This window comes from Geospiza fortis, unplaced genomic scaffold (assembly GCF_000277835.1).
Source record: "Geospiza fortis unplaced genomic scaffold, GeoFor_1.0 scaffold96, whole genome shotgun sequence".
NCBI lineage: Eukaryota > Metazoa > Chordata > Aves > Passeriformes > Thraupidae > Geospiza > Geospiza fortis.
The window spans coordinates 419,759-436,569 of record NW_005054454.1 but is presented as its reverse complement, the minus strand read 5'-3'; the positions used below and the strand labels follow the sequence as shown (position 1 = coordinate 436,569).

The 16,811-nt window shown below is 48.8% G+C and overlaps 1 protein-coding gene across 1 annotated transcript in view; it reads right to left on the bottom strand.

Annotated features, from left to right (window-relative positions):
- Positions 1–6,526, bottom strand: part of LOC102044820 (interferon gamma receptor 2) — an 8,082-nt gene extending 1,556 nt beyond the window's left edge. Inside the window, exons 1-4 of the mRNA XM_031062621.1 lie at positions 6,520–6,526; positions 5,690–5,838; positions 4,561–4,717; positions 3,741–3,895 (exon numbers count right to left, since the gene is read on the bottom strand). Of these exons, the coding sequence (XP_030918481.1) occupies positions 3,741–3,895; positions 4,561–4,717; positions 5,690–5,838; positions 6,520–6,526 (468 nt within the window). The remainder of the gene's footprint in view (positions 1–3,740; positions 3,896–4,560; positions 4,718–5,689; positions 5,839–6,519) is intronic.
- Between the last annotated feature and the right edge of the window lie 10,285 nt (positions 6,527–16,811).

Sequence of the window (16,811 nt, the reverse complement as noted above, 5' to 3'; positions counted from 1 at the left end):
GGAATGCAGCACCTGCAGCCAGGGGCAGCCCAGCCCTGCCCTGCTCAGAGCCAGCCCAGGGCAGCTGCAGCTCCTCCTGGCACCCAGTGCCCTCCAAAACCAACCCAGCAGCTCTGCCAGGGAATACATCAAATACAGGCTGGTAACAAAGCAAGCAGCTCCAGAGAAGTGGGACAAATCAAATCAGGTTTCAATCCAGGCTCCACTTTCTCTGCAGCCACCACAAGGCCAGTGAGCCCCTTTCCCCTCTGTCCTGCCCCATGCCAGGCTGATCCCATTTATTATTTCACATTTTAAACACTCTGGCAGTTCCCTTCTTTTCCCCTCTGTCCTGCCCTATTCCAGGCTGATCCTTTTTAATAATTCACATTTTAAACACTCTGCCATTTCCTTTCTTTTCTTCTCAGTGTCCTGCCCCCTCTCAGGCTGATCCCTTTTATTATTTCACATTTTAAACACTTTGCCAGTTCCCTTCATTTCCTCTCTGTCCTGCCCCATGCCAGACTAATCCCTTTTAATATTTCACATTTTAAACATCCTGCAAGTTCCCTTCCTTTCCCCTCTGTCCTGCCCTATTCCAGGCTGGTCCCATTTATTAATTCACATTTTAAACATCCAGTTCCCTTATTTTCCTTCTTCTCCGCTCTGTCCTGCCCCATCCCAGGCTGATCCCTTTTATTCATTCCCATTTTAAGCCCTCTGCCAGGCCCTGCTGTGCAGGGGATCCACTACTGCTGCTCATTCATCTGGGAAATTCAGATTCAGAAATTCAGAACGCAGGAGGAGCCTCAGTCCTGGCAGGTGCTTTGCATGACAGGCTGCACTGTTTAATACCCTGCACAATTCTTTTTATTATTATTTTAATTCCCAGCACAACTTTTTTTATTATTAAGACCCTGTACAGTTATTTTTAAAATTATTTTAAAACCCAGAACAATTATTTTTAAACTATTTTAATATCCTATCCAAGGACTTTCTTACTTACTTTTCCTTCTTATTTTATTATCCTCTAAAAATATTATTATTATTATTATTAATAATAATAATAACACCCCAAACAAGGATTATTTTTTTATTATTAATATCCAGTACAAAGATTTTTTTACTATATTAATACTCTGTACAAATATTTTTTTTACTATTTTCATACCCTGTAGAAGGAGTTTTAAATTATTATTTTAATACCCTGTACCAGAATATTTTACTATTTTAACATACTTACAAGGATTTTTTTTACTGTTCTAATACCCTGCACAATTAATTTTTAATTATTTTAATACCCTACACAATCTTTTTACTGTTTTAATACCCTGCACAAGGGTATTTTACTATTTTAATATAATTACAGGGATTTTTTACTCTTAATGTCCTGCCCAATTATTTATTAATGATTTTAATACCTTCTACAAAGAGTTTTAAATTATTTTAATACCCTACACAATTTTTTACTGCTTTAATATCCTGTACAAGGCTATTTTTTTTTTGGTATTTTAATACTCCGTATGAGGAATTTTTTTTACTATTTTAATACCCTGTACAAGGGTATTTTACTATTTTAGTATAATTACAGGATTTTTTATTCTTAATACCCTGCACAACTATTTATTAATTATTTTAATATCTTCTACAAGGAGTTTTGAATTATTTTAATATCCTACATATTTTTTTTACTGTTTTACTACTCTGTACAAGGATTTTTTTTCATTGTTTTAATACTCTGCACAACAATTTTTTTATATTTTAATATAATTACAGAGATTTTTTTACAGTATTTTAATCATTGTACAAGCATTTTTTTCATTATTTTAATACCCTGCACAACGATTTTTTTACTATTTTAATATAATTACTGGGAACTTTTTTTACACTATTTTAATCATTGTACAAGGATTTTTTTTCATCCTTTTCATACCCTGCACAAGGAAATTTTACTATTTGAATATAATTACAGGGATTTTTTTTACTATTTGAATCATTGTACAAGGATTTCTTTCATTATTTCCATACAAAAGGATTTTTTTACTACTTTAATATAATTACAGGGATTTTTTACACTATTTTAATCATTGCACAAGGATTTTTTTTTCATTATTTTAATACCCTGCACAAGGATTTTTTTACTATTTTAATATAATTACAGGGATTTTTTTTTTACTATTTTAATCATTGTACAAGGACTTTTCTCATTACTGTAACAGCCTGCACAACAATATTTTTGCTACTTTAACACACTGCACATGGATTTTTTTGCCATTTTAACACACTGCACATGGATTTTTTTGCCATTTTAACACACTGCACACGGATCTTTTTGCCATTTTAACACACTGCACACGGATCTTTTTGCCATTTTAACACACTGCACATGGATTTTTTGCTATTTCAACACACTGCACATGGATTTTTTTGCTATTTTAACACACTGCACACGGATTTTTTCCCCTAAATGAGATGCACTTCCCTGGACAAGTGACCCCTATGAAATGCCAGCTGAGGCAGCACAAGGACAGAAAATTATTCACTCTGGGTTCCTTCAGCCCATGGCTACAAAAAGCTGGGAATTCTCTTCCAGAACCACAGGAGCTCTGACAGACACAAAATATTCACCTCCACGAGCTGCACACAAATAAAACCTTTAAAAAAAGCCCAGGATTTTATGCTGAATAAGAACTTTTACATCAAAGCTCTGCTTGAGGGCTGCTCCTTGTGCAAGGGGAAAAGAGGAAGAAGAGCAGCACTGAAAGCACGTGGTTTAACCCAGAAATGTCTGAGCGACCAGGGGGAGCTTCTCCTCTGAGCCCTGCTAAAAACAAAAAGAGGAATTGCCCAGGAACAGCCCCTTGAGATCACCCTGAGGCATCAAAATTATCACAAAAATAAAAATCTTTCAAATACCCTGGGTTGGTTTGTGCAGAGCTGCTGCAGCCCTTGTGTCACAAAACCTCTGAGCCCCAGCCTGGGGCCAGGGCCTGGCAGTGACAGCGAAAGAGGGACAAAGAAACGAAAATAGAGGCAAAAATAGTGACAAAGAAATAAAAATAGTGGCAAAAATAGTGACAAAGAAATTAAAATAGTGGGAAAAAATGGTGACAAAGAAATAAAAATAGTGGCAAAAATAGTGACAAAGAAATTAAAATAGTGGCAAAAATAGTGACAAAGAAATAAAAATAGTGGCAAAAATAGTGACAAAGAAACGAAAATAGTGGCAAAAATAGTGACAAAGAAATAAAAATAGTGGCAAAAATGGTGACAAAGAAATAAAAATAGTGGGAAAAAATGGTGACAAAGAAATAAAAATAGTGGCAAAAATGGTGACAAAGAAATAAAAATAGTGGGAAAAAATGGTGACAAAGAAATAAAAAAGTGGCAAAAAATAGTGACAAAGAAATAAAAATAGTGGGAAAACATAGTGACAAAGAAAGAGGAGCAGGAACCAGGAGCAGCCAGGCTGGGTTTGCCAGGAAAGCAATAGACTGATAGAAAGAGTGACAAAGAAATGAAAATAGTGGCAAAAAATGGTGACAAAGAAAGAGGAGCAGGAGCAGCCAGGCTGGGTTTGCCAGGAAAGCCCAGCCAGGCACAGGAAGGAGCCTTGAGCTCAGCAAAACAGGAAAGGAGTGGGAGATCACAAAGAGCACATTTTGAGCCATCACTTGCTCATCTCTATTTCTGTTCACTGCTTTGGGGGATGCTCCCCCAGTTTCTCTGCTACAGGAGAAACCCCACAGGGCCCCACGTACCTCCTTGAAGTGGGATGGGATTTCCAGAGGGGGCTGAGCCCAGTATTTGATTTTTTCGCGGTTTTTCCACAGGATCAGCAAAGCAGCTGCCACCAGATTGGCAACCACCAAGGCCAGGACAAACAGGGGGATGATGTACCCAGCTCGGGTTGCCTCTGGAAAAGAAGGAAAAAAAATCCAAATACACATGGCAGGTTCACATTTATGGAATCATGGAATGGTTGGGGTTGGGAGGGCCCCTAAACCCCCCCCCTGCCATGGCAGGGACACCTCCCAGTGTCCCCAGTGTCCAGCCTGGCCTTGGGCACTGCCAGGGATGCAGGGGCAGCCCCAGCTGCTCTGGGCACCCTGTGCCAGGGCCTGCCCACCCTGCCAGGGAACAATTCCTCGTTGCCAAGATCCCATCCAGCCCTGCCCTCTGGCACTGGCAGCCATTCCCTGGGTGCTGTCCCTGCAGGCCTTGTCCCCAGTCCCTCTGCAGCTCTCCTGGAGCCCTTCAGGCCCTGCCAGGGGCTCTGAGCTCTCCCTGGAGCTTCTCCTCTCCAGGTGAGCACCCCCAGCTCTCCCAGCCTGGCTCCAGCCCTGGGATCAACTCCTTTATCCCATTTTGCAGCAGATTAGGAAGGAAAAGGAGAAGGTACCACACTCCCTCCATCCCTGGCTGAAAATTCCTGGTTCTTTTGCCACTGATGCCAGGAGTGAAGTCCCCTGGTGCTCCCAGCACTGCTGACACACTGGGGGTGACAGGGACAGCCCAGGCGATGCAGGACTCGTGTTCCACCCCCTCCCACCCCACACACCCCCCATTCCCAGCCCCTACCACTGAGGGCAGTTCTGTGACACTCTGGGGCACTTGGCTGCCCTTCCAACAGGTGACCTGAGTAAATCCTCAGCTGCACTTGAACCCTGAAGCAATAAAGTGTTGACTCCTTGAGATTTCCAATTTGGAATAGTGTCTTGCTTTCACTTAGCTTCTGCTGGAAAGGCACACACACAAAAAAGGTGTTACTGTAAAAACCAGACCAGTTTTCAACACAAATATCCCTCCCCCATTTAAATTTCTCATTCAAGAAGCCCAATTTTTATTTGTCCTCGCTCAGCTTTCCCAAACAGCAGAAGCAGTGGAATATTTCAGTTCTTCTGGGAGTTTTGATGCAGCTTCTGCAGCAGCTCAGGCAGGCAGCAAAACACAGAGGAATGGAGGGGAAAAGGAAACCACAGTACTCCTTTCCTGGCTGTCAGCTGAAGGTGTTCTGTGTGTGAGAAAAACACACAGCGCTGCAAGGCAGGAAGGAAGTGGAGATGATTTAACAGGGACCTTGAGGCAGAAGGGGGTTGTAAATAAGTTGTTTTTGCTTCCGTTTTTCAGATGTTTGAGTTCAGATTGGTGTCATTTGGAAGCTTCCTCTTTTTCAATTTTTTTTTTTAAGCTTAACACCTCCCCTGCACCTCTGGCCTGTCCAAACACAATTCCCAGGCAGCAGCAGGAGCAGCACACAATGATCCCAAACCTGTGAGGCTCAGGATGAACAGGGATGATCCCAGCTCACCCCAGCTTACCCCAGCCTGTTCCTGCCATCCCCTCCCCTCCCTCCCTGGGCTCAGGCACACCAGGCCCCAGCAGCTGCTGCTGCAGCTCCCAGCACAGCAGAGCAGGAGGGACTTCCCAGAGTTTCCCAAAGTGCTGAGGAAACTGTGGAGTGCAAGGTGACCTCTGGCAGCAGCTCTGTCCCCGGATGTGCAGAGGGGTTTCATCTCTTTCCAAGCAGAGGGAGAAAGTTCCCAAGTTTGGAAGTGCAGCAATCCCTGTGCCAAGGCCAGACCCCTTTACCCACAGCCCCATGGTGACCCTGGCTGAGGGTCACACAGAATCCACTGGATTTCTGTCCTGCCAAGGGACACTGACCCCAGCCCCCAGCCCCCAAGAACAGACTGGAGAGGATTCTGACCTTTTCTGTGGCACTGGTGCTGTTCTCCCAGTAGGACACGAGGTACTGGAGGATGTCCCCAGGCTCGGGGGGGAAGGGGGGGCTGGCACTGATGAGCAGAGAGCCAGGGCTGGCACTGACACTGTTCACCCTGGGGGGGCCCAGAGTGGCTGAAAACAAACAGAGAGAGCAGGGAAACCCAGGGCTGCACAGCTGCCTCCAGCCCCACAGAACCCCCAAATCCCCGGGGCTGGCACAGCCCTGCCAGCCCATGGAGTGCCAGCTGTGCCCCATGGGCACCTTGTCCCCAGCCCAGAGCACTCAGTGCCACCTCCAGGGCACACCTGCAGGGATGGGCACTGCAAAGCTCCCTGGGCAGCCCCTGCCAAGGCCTGAGCTCCCTTTCCATGGGCAAATGGCTGCTGCTGTCCCAGCTGAGCCTGCCCTGGCCCAGCCTGAGGCCGTTCCCTCTGCTCCTGTCCCTGTGCCCTGGGAGCAGAGCCCGACCCCCCCGGCTGTGCCCTCCTGGCAGGGACTTGTGCAGAGCCACAAGGGCCCCTGAGCCTCCTTTGCTCCAGCCTCAGCCCCTTCCCAGCTCCTCAGGGATTCTCCAGCCCCTTCCCAGCTCCGTTCCCTGCCCTGGACACTCTCAGCAAACACCCCAAATATCAACAGCTTTTGTTCAGGAAGGGCAAGCATCTCCCCACCCACTTTATGCATTTACAATATTTGCTTAACTTTCCCTGGAAATTCAGTAAATATTAACCAATAGTTGATGCTCCGTGTGTCTCAGTTTATCTGCAGTTACTGGCCAAAAATCATTATCTTTTCCTCTGATCAGCCTGCCACACCTCCCATGCTCCCCAGAGCCCCACTGTTTGGGCCCTAGGTGGGAAGAGGAATAATAAGTTTTCCTCTCCTTGCTTTGATGTCTCCACGTGTCCATTAGGATAAGCATGGTGACCTCCTTTTGTGAAGTGCCCCAAGGTGTAAATCATGAAAATATCAATAGAGTGCTGTCAGAAATAACAGCAAAAATCCCTCCTTGCATGCACCAGCTCCTCACTGTGCCTCAAACCCCGTGACTCTGAGCCAGGCACTGAAGGAGGAGCCATGGATGTGGTTTCTGGGAACTGATCTCCAGGGCAGTGACACAGGAATGACCCCAGAACGTTCCTCCTGTCCCCCCAGCCTCTGCTTTGTCCCACACTCCCATCAGCTCAGGGCTGTCCCAGCCTCCTGAGCATCCCAGTCCTGCCCCACAGCCTGAGGATATTCAGAGTTCAGTGCAGGATTCAGGCATTTCCTCACTCTGCTGCCACAGGAAACCCAGATTCAGAACCAGGGCAAGTATCAGACTCTGGAGCCTGGACTGTGGCTGCCCCTCAGCAGCTCTGGGAGATCAGGGAGAGCCCATAAATCCCTTCCCTGCTTAGCTCCCATTTCAAAGGTACTTTTTAACCTGAATATTGACTTTTTTTCCTAATCCTAAAACCAAACACAGCAGGGCAAAGAGCAGATCTCAGAAAAGCAGCACCAAACCTGTTCACACAGAGGGGTTGTGGCTGCCCCTGGATCCCTGGCAGTGCCCAAGGCCAGGCTGGACACTGGGGCTGGAGCAGCCTGGGACAGTGGGAGGTGTCCCTGCCATGGCAGGGGTGGCACTGGGTGGGATTTAGGGTCCCTCCAGCCCAGTCTGGGATGCCATGACTGCACACTGTTTATTTTGCATTTAGAAATGAGTCATTCCCCCTGCCAGCCCCAAAACCACTCAAAAGGCCCTTCAATCAATATCCCCTTTATTCCTCTGAACTCATCTGGCCTCTGTCCCAGGGCCCCCTGTCCCAGCAGAGCCCAGAGAGGCAGCCTGACACAGACATATCTCATGAAAAATCCTTTTGCTAAGATCTTTTCTCCTGAGAAGCCGAGAGGCCTCAGAAACGAAATGTAACCAATGGTTATCTGCTGCTGTGGAATGCAACAGGTGCATCTGTGATTGGTCTCATGTGGTTGTTTTTAATTAATGGCCAATCACAGTCTGGCTGTCTCAGATTCTGGTCAGTCACAAGATTTTATTATCATTCCTTTCTATTCCTTTCAAGCCTTCTGATGAATCTTTTCTCTTTCTTTAGTGTAGTGTTAGTATATCATTTTCTTTCAATATAATATCTATCATAAAATAATAAATCAGCCTTCTGAAACATGGAGTCAAGATTCTCATCTCTTTCCTCATCCTGGGACCCCTGTGAACACCATCACAAAGTCCCTCTCCTTCCTTTTTATGAGGCACTGGAAGGAGCTTTAAGGTCTCCTCAGAACCGTTTCTTCTCCAGGCTGGACACACCCAGCTCTCCCAGCCTGGCAGAAAAGAGTCACCCTTGAAAATCCCCAGTTTTGGGAAAGTTGTGCTGCACAGTTAAAATGTCAGAATTAAAAGTGACAATCTCACCTTTTCAGATCCACGGTTGTGACATTAAAAATGACACCTTTGAGCCACAGGATCATAAAGAGGCGCTGAGAGAACGGGCAGTTCCCAATGCTTTCCCCATCGCTGCCAGCCTACAATTGGAAAAATTACAAATTATAAACACATCTGTGAGTAAATCACAGCAATCCCTCCAAAGGAAACAGCCTCTACCTCATTTGTCTACATGAGCAGGATCGTCCAGCGCCGCCGCCGCTGCAGCTCGGGGGGGAACCAGCACTGGGGCTGGGGGGTCCTTGTACAGCCCATCTCATCCCAGGCACTCCAGGACCCTCTGCAGAGCACAGCAAACACCATCCCTTAGGCTGAGGGCGAGATGGGAGCACAGGGGTGTGTGTTCTACCCATCACCAGCGTGGGGTCTGTCACTGGGGAAGGGGTTTTACAGCACTTCTGTGGGCCAGAGAGCTTGGTAAGAGGATCCATGTTTACCCCTGAAAAACTTCTCACAGAATTAACAGAATCCCAGAATGACCAGGTTGAAAGAGACCTTCAAGACCATCGAGTGAGTGCCATCCCTGGCTGCTCCTGGCACTGGGGTTACAGGGGCACTGAGCCCAGGGTGACATTCCCAGCACAGTTCCAGTGGTCAGTGCCATCCCTGGAGCCAGCCCTGGCTGCTGCTGGCCCAGCTTTGTCTCATTGCTGGGAGGTTCTTTGTAAATCAGGTTATTTATCACACAGAGCTTGCTGCTAATGCTGAACCACCAGCAGGGTTCTTGCAGGAGATTTGTGGACACATTTAGAAGTGGAATTTAGGTTTATTCACAGAATCCCAGAATCACTGGGCTGGGAGAGACCTCCAAGCCCATCGAGTCCAGCCCAGCCCCAGCAGCTCAACTGAGCCCTGGCCCCCAGTGCCACATCCAGGCTTTGTTAAACACACCCAGGGATGGGGACTGCACCACCTCCCCGGGCAGCCATTCCAGAACTTTCTCACCCTTGCTGGAAAAACCTTTTCCCTGCTATCCAGCCTGCATTTCCCTTGGTGCAGCTGGAGGCTGTGTGCTCTGGTTGTGTCAGTGCTGCTGGAGAAAGAGCCCAGCCCCAGGTGAGCACAGGCACCTTTCAGGAGCTGTGCAGAGTGATGGGGGCAGCCCTGAGTCTCCTTTTCTCCAGGCTGAGCAGCCCCAGCTCCCTCAGGGGTTCCTCACAGGGTTTGTGCTCCCTCTCCAGCCTCGTTGTCCCCTCTGGATGTGCTCAGTGTCCCAAGGTCCTTCCCAAACTGAGGGGCCAGAGCTGGGCACAGCACTCTACCAAGGTCACTGACACAGAAACCAAGAAAGGATAAACAAGAGAAATCTGCACCTGCCCATTCCAGTGAGCGCTTTGTTTGTCTCTCCTGACCAACGAGTAAAGTGTAAACTTCTGAGCTTTGTAAGAATGTATAAAAAGCATGCATGCTAGAATAGAAACAGTTTGAAGCCTTCTGAAAATGGAGTGTGTTGCTTTGTATTGTCTCCATCTCAACTACAACATATCATTGTCTGTTGAAACCAGGTGGGGCAGTGTTTTTTATCTTGCCCATGATTTTTATAAATGGCAGGAAAAGATTTTAAGGTGATTTTCCTGCCCTTGAAAAAGGGATATTTTGATTGGGCATGGCAAAAATCAGAGGATTTGCAAATTGCATTATTGAACTTCTCATGTGTTTGTTTTATTCACTTTCCAGGCTGTAGCAAGCAAAACTGAGCCTCAGAGGAAAGCCCATGTTCAGTGCAGTGCCTTAAATGCTGTAACAGCATTTACTGATGGCTCTGGGAAAACACACAAATCAGAACTAACATGGCATGACCAAACAACTAAAACATGGGAATCAGATATTGAAATAGTCAAAGGTTCTCCTCAAATTGTTGAATTAGCAGCAGAAGTTAGAGACATCCCTGATAATTCCAGGGGGATATCCTCTGATAATGGGCCACCTGTTAAAATCAGGTGGGGCAGTTTTCTTTCTCTCTCCCACAGCCAACCCTCCCTCCAGGAGATCTCTGCTGTCCATGGCCACTGAGTGTCCCTGCAGGGCTGATCCAATTCCAGCATCCCATGGGGAGATGCTGCGCCCAGGGGAGGAGCCAAGCATTCCTACCTGGATCCAATCTGAGCCTGGAGCAGCACAGCAGCCTTTGCCCCCTGCATTGCCAGAGGAGCAGCTTTCTGCTGCCCTGCATTGCCAGAGGGAGCCCAGGCCCATCTGCAGCAGCCCTGGAGCTGCAGAGGAAAACTCCCCCCTTGTGCAGGATCCCTGCTGCAGCAGCAGCACAGCTGGCACTGCAGGAGGGCTGAGCCCCCATGGGATGGGGCTGTGCCACCCCTGACACACACAGGGGGCAGGGCATGGTCTGACTCTGGCAGTGGTTTGTATTTGTTTGTACTATTGCATTTGTATTTTTAGTTTTTCCTAATAAAGAACTGTTATTCCTGCTCCCATATCTTTGCCTGAGAGCCCCTTAATTTCAAAATTATAATAATTTGGAGGAGGGGGGTTTACATTTCCCATTTCAGGGGAGGCTCCTTCCCTCCTTAACAGACACCTGGCTTTTCAAACCAAGACAACAAAAAACCAAGAGCAAAATTATAATAATTTGGAGGAAGGGGGTTTATATTTCCCATTTCAAGAGAAGCTCCTGCCTTCCTTACAGACACCTGGCTTTCAAACCAACAGAACAATAAACCAAGAGCAGGCAGTGCAGCCACCTGGAACACCACATGCCCTCCCAGCCAGTTCTGGTGAGACAAGAATGTGTTACACAGCTCTGGCTTCACGAGGGTTAAGCTAACCCCAGGGCCCACCCAGCCCCTCGATCTGGGGAAATTTAAACTGGCCAGAGAGAACCAGGAAAGGCTAAAATTCTGTGCAGCATTTCTGGGTGTCCTCAGGGCTGCAATCTCTCCTCAGCTCAGAGGACTCATCAAGGGCCAAGGGCCTGTCACTCACCAGGAGCTGCTCCTGGAGATACATAAAAACATCTGTGATAAAAAACGTCCTTCCATTCTGTGCTTATTCATTTTCAGGGTTTCTGGGCTTTTTAAAACCAGCTGTTATCCTGGGTTAGAAAAAAATGAGTTGGTTTTATTTACTGTTTACTCACGTTCTGTACTGGGCTGTGTATAACACTGTGCCATTCTCCACTGGAACAGGAGACCACCTCAGCAAACTCTGGAAGTTGTAGGAATAAACCTCCACATTTTTGGGGGCTGGTAAATAGGGAGGAGTTTCTAAAGGAAAAAGAGAAATAAAAAAAAAAAAATTATTGAGACATTCAAGTAACCTAATTTTGGTCTCCAAATTCCACCATGATATATTAAATTTTCACTGCTTTGCAGGTAAAACCATTTCCCCTCCTTCTCCTTCTGTTTCCAGGGGCTCTGAAAGTTCAGGTGGGCAGGCCCTGGCACAGGGTGCCCAGAGCAGCTGGGGCTGCCCCTGCATCCCTGGCAGTGCCCAAGGCCAGGCTGGACACTGGGGACAGTGGGAGGTGTCCCTGCCATGGCAGGGCTGGCACTGGGTGGGGTTTAAGGTCCCTTCAAACCCGAACCAGTGTGGAATTCTGTGTATCCATGAATTCCAACTCCCTGGTTTTTATTCATTCCACAAAGAACATAAAGCTGAAAGTACCAAGCCTGACACAAAAACACAAACCCCACCCAGTCCCCCATGAAGCCTTAAATGAGGGTCCCAGAATCCCAGAATCACCAGGGCTGGAGGAGCCCTTTGGGATCACCCAGTGCCACCCCAGCCCCACAGCATCACCCCAAACCCTGTCCCCAAGGCCACATCCAGACTGCTCTGGGACAATTCCAGGGACTCCAAACCTCCCTGGGCAGCTCAGCCCAAGGCCTGACCACTCTGCCAGGGAAAAATTGTTTCTGATTTCCTATCTGCCCCTCCCCTGATGCAATTTGAGGCCATTTCCTCTCCTTTCCCTTGGGACAGGCAGCAGAGCGTGACCCCCCGGCTGTCCCCTCCTGGCAGGGACTTGTGCAGAGCAATGAGGTCCCCCCTGAACCTTTCTCCCCCTCACAAAACTTTTTTTTTTTTTTTTTTTTTTCTGGAAGGTTTTCCAGCCCTTCCAAGGTTTTCTGCCCCTCCTCTGCCCACTGGTGACCACAGCAGTGATCACCCTGTGCCAGGGCCTGCCCACCCTGCCAGGGAACAATTCCTCATTGCCAAGATCCCATCCAGCCCTGCCCTCTGGCACTGGCAGCCATTCCCTGGGTGCTGTCCCTGCAGGCCTTGTCCCCAGTCCCTCTGCAGCTCTCCTGGAGCCCTTCAGGCCCTGCCAGGGGCTCTGAGCTCTCCCTGCAGCTTCTCCTCTTTTTTTCCCCCATCTGCCTCCTGCTGACCCTGAGGTCATTCCAGTGAAACCTTCCAGGAGCCAGCTGGAAAAAAACCCTTCAGGGAGACGTGGTGGCCCTGAGGAACCTCTGGTTGTGCCAGCTTTGGAGGTGATCTCAGCAGGCAGGAAATGGCAGGAGCTCGGTGGGTGAGGAGGGCCCCAAACCCAGCTGTGAATAATGCCTATTTTATGATTGGCTTTTTGCAAATATTCAAATGAATATTATATGTGTTATGTTAGAAAGTTATGCTGTAATAATTTTCTTAAGTATGTCTTAAATATAGTGTTAGATTATAACAAAATGTTAAAATAGAAACTCTGCTATGCAAGATACTTTTTAAAGAAAGGACTCGCAGTGAGACAGCAGCCACAGGACACCTGAATCTTTCAGAGAAAGAGAATTCATTGCTCCATTATCAGAAGAAATGAACTTCTTCCTGCCTCACTCAGCCCTGGAGACGCTGTCAGGATTCAGAGGCAGAAGCTGGCACTGCCCAGACAGAATCCTGTGTTTGAGTGGAATTTATGCATCATGGATGAGCTGTGTCAATATGCAACAGGCTGTTGTTTTTAAGGGTTAATCCTCTGTTAACATGGGTCCTTTTTCGGGCTTATTTTGCCCAGAAAAGGTACCCAGACTGTCCATAACTCTTTGTTTCTATTGTCTTATATTGTCCAAATTATTATTACTCTAATTATATTGCTATTTTTATAACCATTTTATTATCCTTAAACTTTTTAAATTTTAAAAACAAGTGACTGGCGTTTTTCACAGCGGGCACTGCAGCAGCCACCATCGGCCTCCAGCTCCTGCTCAGGAGGAGCAAAGCACAGGGAAGAGCTGTGGGACAGGAAAAGGACAGACTGACAGCCCAGGAGGGGAGGAGGAAGCTGCCAAAACATGGCCAAAAAAGGGACAGAGGCAGGCAGGGGCTGCAGGGCAGCCACAGGCAAAGAGAAATGGGAAATGGGGGCGGTGGGGAGGAGGAAGGGCTGAGGAGAAGGGAGGGAGCAGCTGGAGCCTGGGAGGAGCAGCAGAACCAAAACCTCTGCAGGACACGGCCCAGCTCCAGGGGCAGCCCCAGCAGCCCTGGGATCTCTCCTGATCCTGCAGGGAGAAAGGTTTTCCTTCTGCACCCCATGTGCTTTTCTGGGGTGACTCCTCACACCATGAGAGTCACAGAATCAGGGAATGGTGGGGGTTGGAAGGGACTTCACAGATCACCCAGTGCTCCCACCATCCAGCCCGGCCTGACAAAGAACCCTGACAAAATACCCATAACACAGCAGGTCATTTTTAACTCTGAAGAACAGTCTCCTAAGACACAGTCTGTTAATTTTTACGTCAATGAGAGTAGAAGATCAAGCTTGACTTAAGTCAAATTCCGGCCCAGCTTCCGTGGAAATGTGGATTCCTGTTAAAAAGTTTGTGGTTTTTTGATTTCTACATCGAGTTGCACTAAACCCTAAGTCCAAAGTACCAAATAACGAGTTGAGCTCTAGCTTTCCAAAAAGCTGTGGCTGCCCCATTCCTGGAAATGTCCAAGGCCAGCAGGCTGGAGCAACCTGGGACAGTGGAAGGTAGCCCTGGTAGGGGTGGAACAGTGTGACCTTAAACACAGCCAAGCCAGGCTGTGTTTCTCTCAGAGCTTTAATCAGGCCTGTCAATAATTTCTCACAGGTCAATAATTTCTCAGCCTCCCCTCTCAGCAGTGCTCTCAGAACACACACACTGCCTCAGCCCACACGTGGCTGGCTCAGCCTTGCAGGCCTGTGGGAGATCCCTCACAGCTTCCCAAACCACTCACCTCCCAGGTGTGTGTAAGGCCCTCAAGGAGCCATCTCTAAACTGGTGAGAAATGTTCACGTTCCAGTCCCACGGATCCTTTCTTGCACTCTCGCTGCTGGTCTGGCACGTGGTGAGGTATCTCACACCATCTGTGCCCTCAGACCTCTGTCACACATTGTTCTACAGAATCCCAGGAAGCTCTCAGAACCAAACACCACAGGCAGCAACTCCCACCACACCTTCAGAGTAAATCAAGAGCAGTGAAGGGCAGGGGGAGGTGGGATCTTGGCAATGAGGAATTGTTCCCTGGCAGGGTGGGCAGGCCCTGGCACAGGGTGCCCAGAGCAGCTGGGGCTGCCCCTGCATCCCTGGCAGTGCCCAAGGCCAGGCTGGACACTGGGGACAGTGACAGGTGTCCCTGCCATGGCAGGGTGGGATTTAAGGTCCCTCCAGCCCACTCTGGGATCCCCTGGCTGCACACTGCTTATTTTGCATTCAAAAATGAGTCATTTCCCCTGCCAGCCTCAAAAACATTGCAGAGCTCTTCAGAAACACTGCAGAGATTATCAAAGACACTGCAGAGCTCACCAAGAACAGCCCAGGGCTCATGTGCCCTCTGAGGGCTGCCACGAGGGTGCCACGAGGCTGAGGAGCTGCTTCCTCAGCACCCAGGGAAATCTGAATTTCTGTCAGATCCCTCCCTCACAGGGCAGGGACTGCGACTGCTGAAATCACACGCTCAACTTCCTCCTCATCTCCAGTTGGCATGGCCTAAAATAACAACATGAGCACTTCGAACACAGCACCCACGGGTCCAAGCACCCTCAAAACCCAACTCCCTCAGCCAGGGGAAGACAGAGAGGTCCCTTCCCTCCTGGTAGGGGTTTGCACAGGGCTGGTTCTTTCAGAGCAGCAGCCTAAGGAGGCTCAGATTGTTTCTTCCTGCTGTTCAGACGATTCAAGGTACTTCAAACCACGAGTCAGAACTTTCACAGCAGAGTGTGAAGCCACAATCACAGCCACTGAAAGCAGCCTGGCTTGGGTGACCCCCCCGTGTCGCAGCTCCTGCTGCTCCCCAGGGATTCCCGATCCCTTCCCTGCATCAACCCCCAACAACCATCCTGCTGCCCTGGTGTCGGGATCTCTAGCTGGTCAGAGTGACCCCGAGAAAAGTTCGAAAGTCTCTTTTCCCAGCCCGGCGCTTGAAGAAGGAGTCAGGGCTCTTCATTTCTCGGTCTCAAGGTTGTTTATTTTATCTTATCTATAAAAAATTTTCTCCTGCCCTGCCGAGGTCAGCTCAGCAAGACAGTTCCAGGCACTCTCCCCCCGCTCCCAAGGCTGTGTCGTCTTTTGTACTACAAATCACGTATATCATATTTACTTTTACCTTCCAATACCTATCACCCATGTTAGACAGTGCACCTATATTCTAAACCAATCCCCAAGTGCAAACATCCCAGCAGAAGATGGAGGCCAAGAAGAAGAAGGAGAAAGGCTGGACACATCCAGTTCCCTCCATCTTGCCTCCTGAACCTCCATACCAAAAAACCCAAAATCTTCTTTTCCAGCCCGTGATAATTTCACTATTATTCTACCTAAACTGTTGTGGCTTGCTGATCTTCATATAAGGTTGGTAATTTGCTCCATGGGTCATAATCAACCCATAATCAAACCACAGGTGTCTTGGGCTCCGTGACAGGGTCTCTGAGACCCCTAGCAGGGGTCCTGGTGTCCTGGACAGCCAGAGGTGTGTCCTGGGTCCTGACACCCTGGCAGAACAGGAATCTGGGCTTTGGGGGATTTTGTGCGGACTTTTGCTGTTCCAATGCACCAAAGTGGCTTCTCAGGGATAGTGCAAGACTGGTTTCCATGGCCGGGGGTTGGAATGAGACCAGCTACAAGCTCCTTCCTGATCCAACCTATTTTGGGATTCTGGGATTCCCAGAGCTCCCTGGGAAGTCCCTCGGCTGCTGATGGAATGAAACTGAGCAACGCTGACTGCAGGAGGCCCTGCCCTGGTTTGCCTCAGTGCAGCCAGCAGGTCTGGAACAACCAGAGAGCCCCACAGGGCTCACCAGGGCCAGGCTGGTCAGGCACGCCGTGGCCACCACCGGGACATGGGACATGCTGAACCCATGGGGAGCCCAAGTGCCAGAGCAAGCACCACATTCTGTGTGTGCACAGCTCGATCCGTCGTGGAGTGGTTTTTGTTGGGAGGAACCTTAAACATTGTCCCATCCCACCCCTGCCATGGCAGGGACACCTCCCAGTGTCCCCAGTGTCCAGCCTGGCCTTGGGCACTGCCAGGGATGCAGGGGCAGCCCCAGCTGCTCTGGGCACCCTGTGCCAGGGCCTGCCCACCCTGCCAGGGAACAATTCCTCATTGCCAAGATCCCATCCAGCCCTGCCCTCTGGCACTGGCAGCCATTCCCTGGCTTCTGTCCCCATTCCCCTGAGGACTGTCGCTCTCCTCCACCCCAGTCCCACCCGTTCCAGGTGAATTGCAGCGGCTGCAGGCCCCGGGGGGGGAACA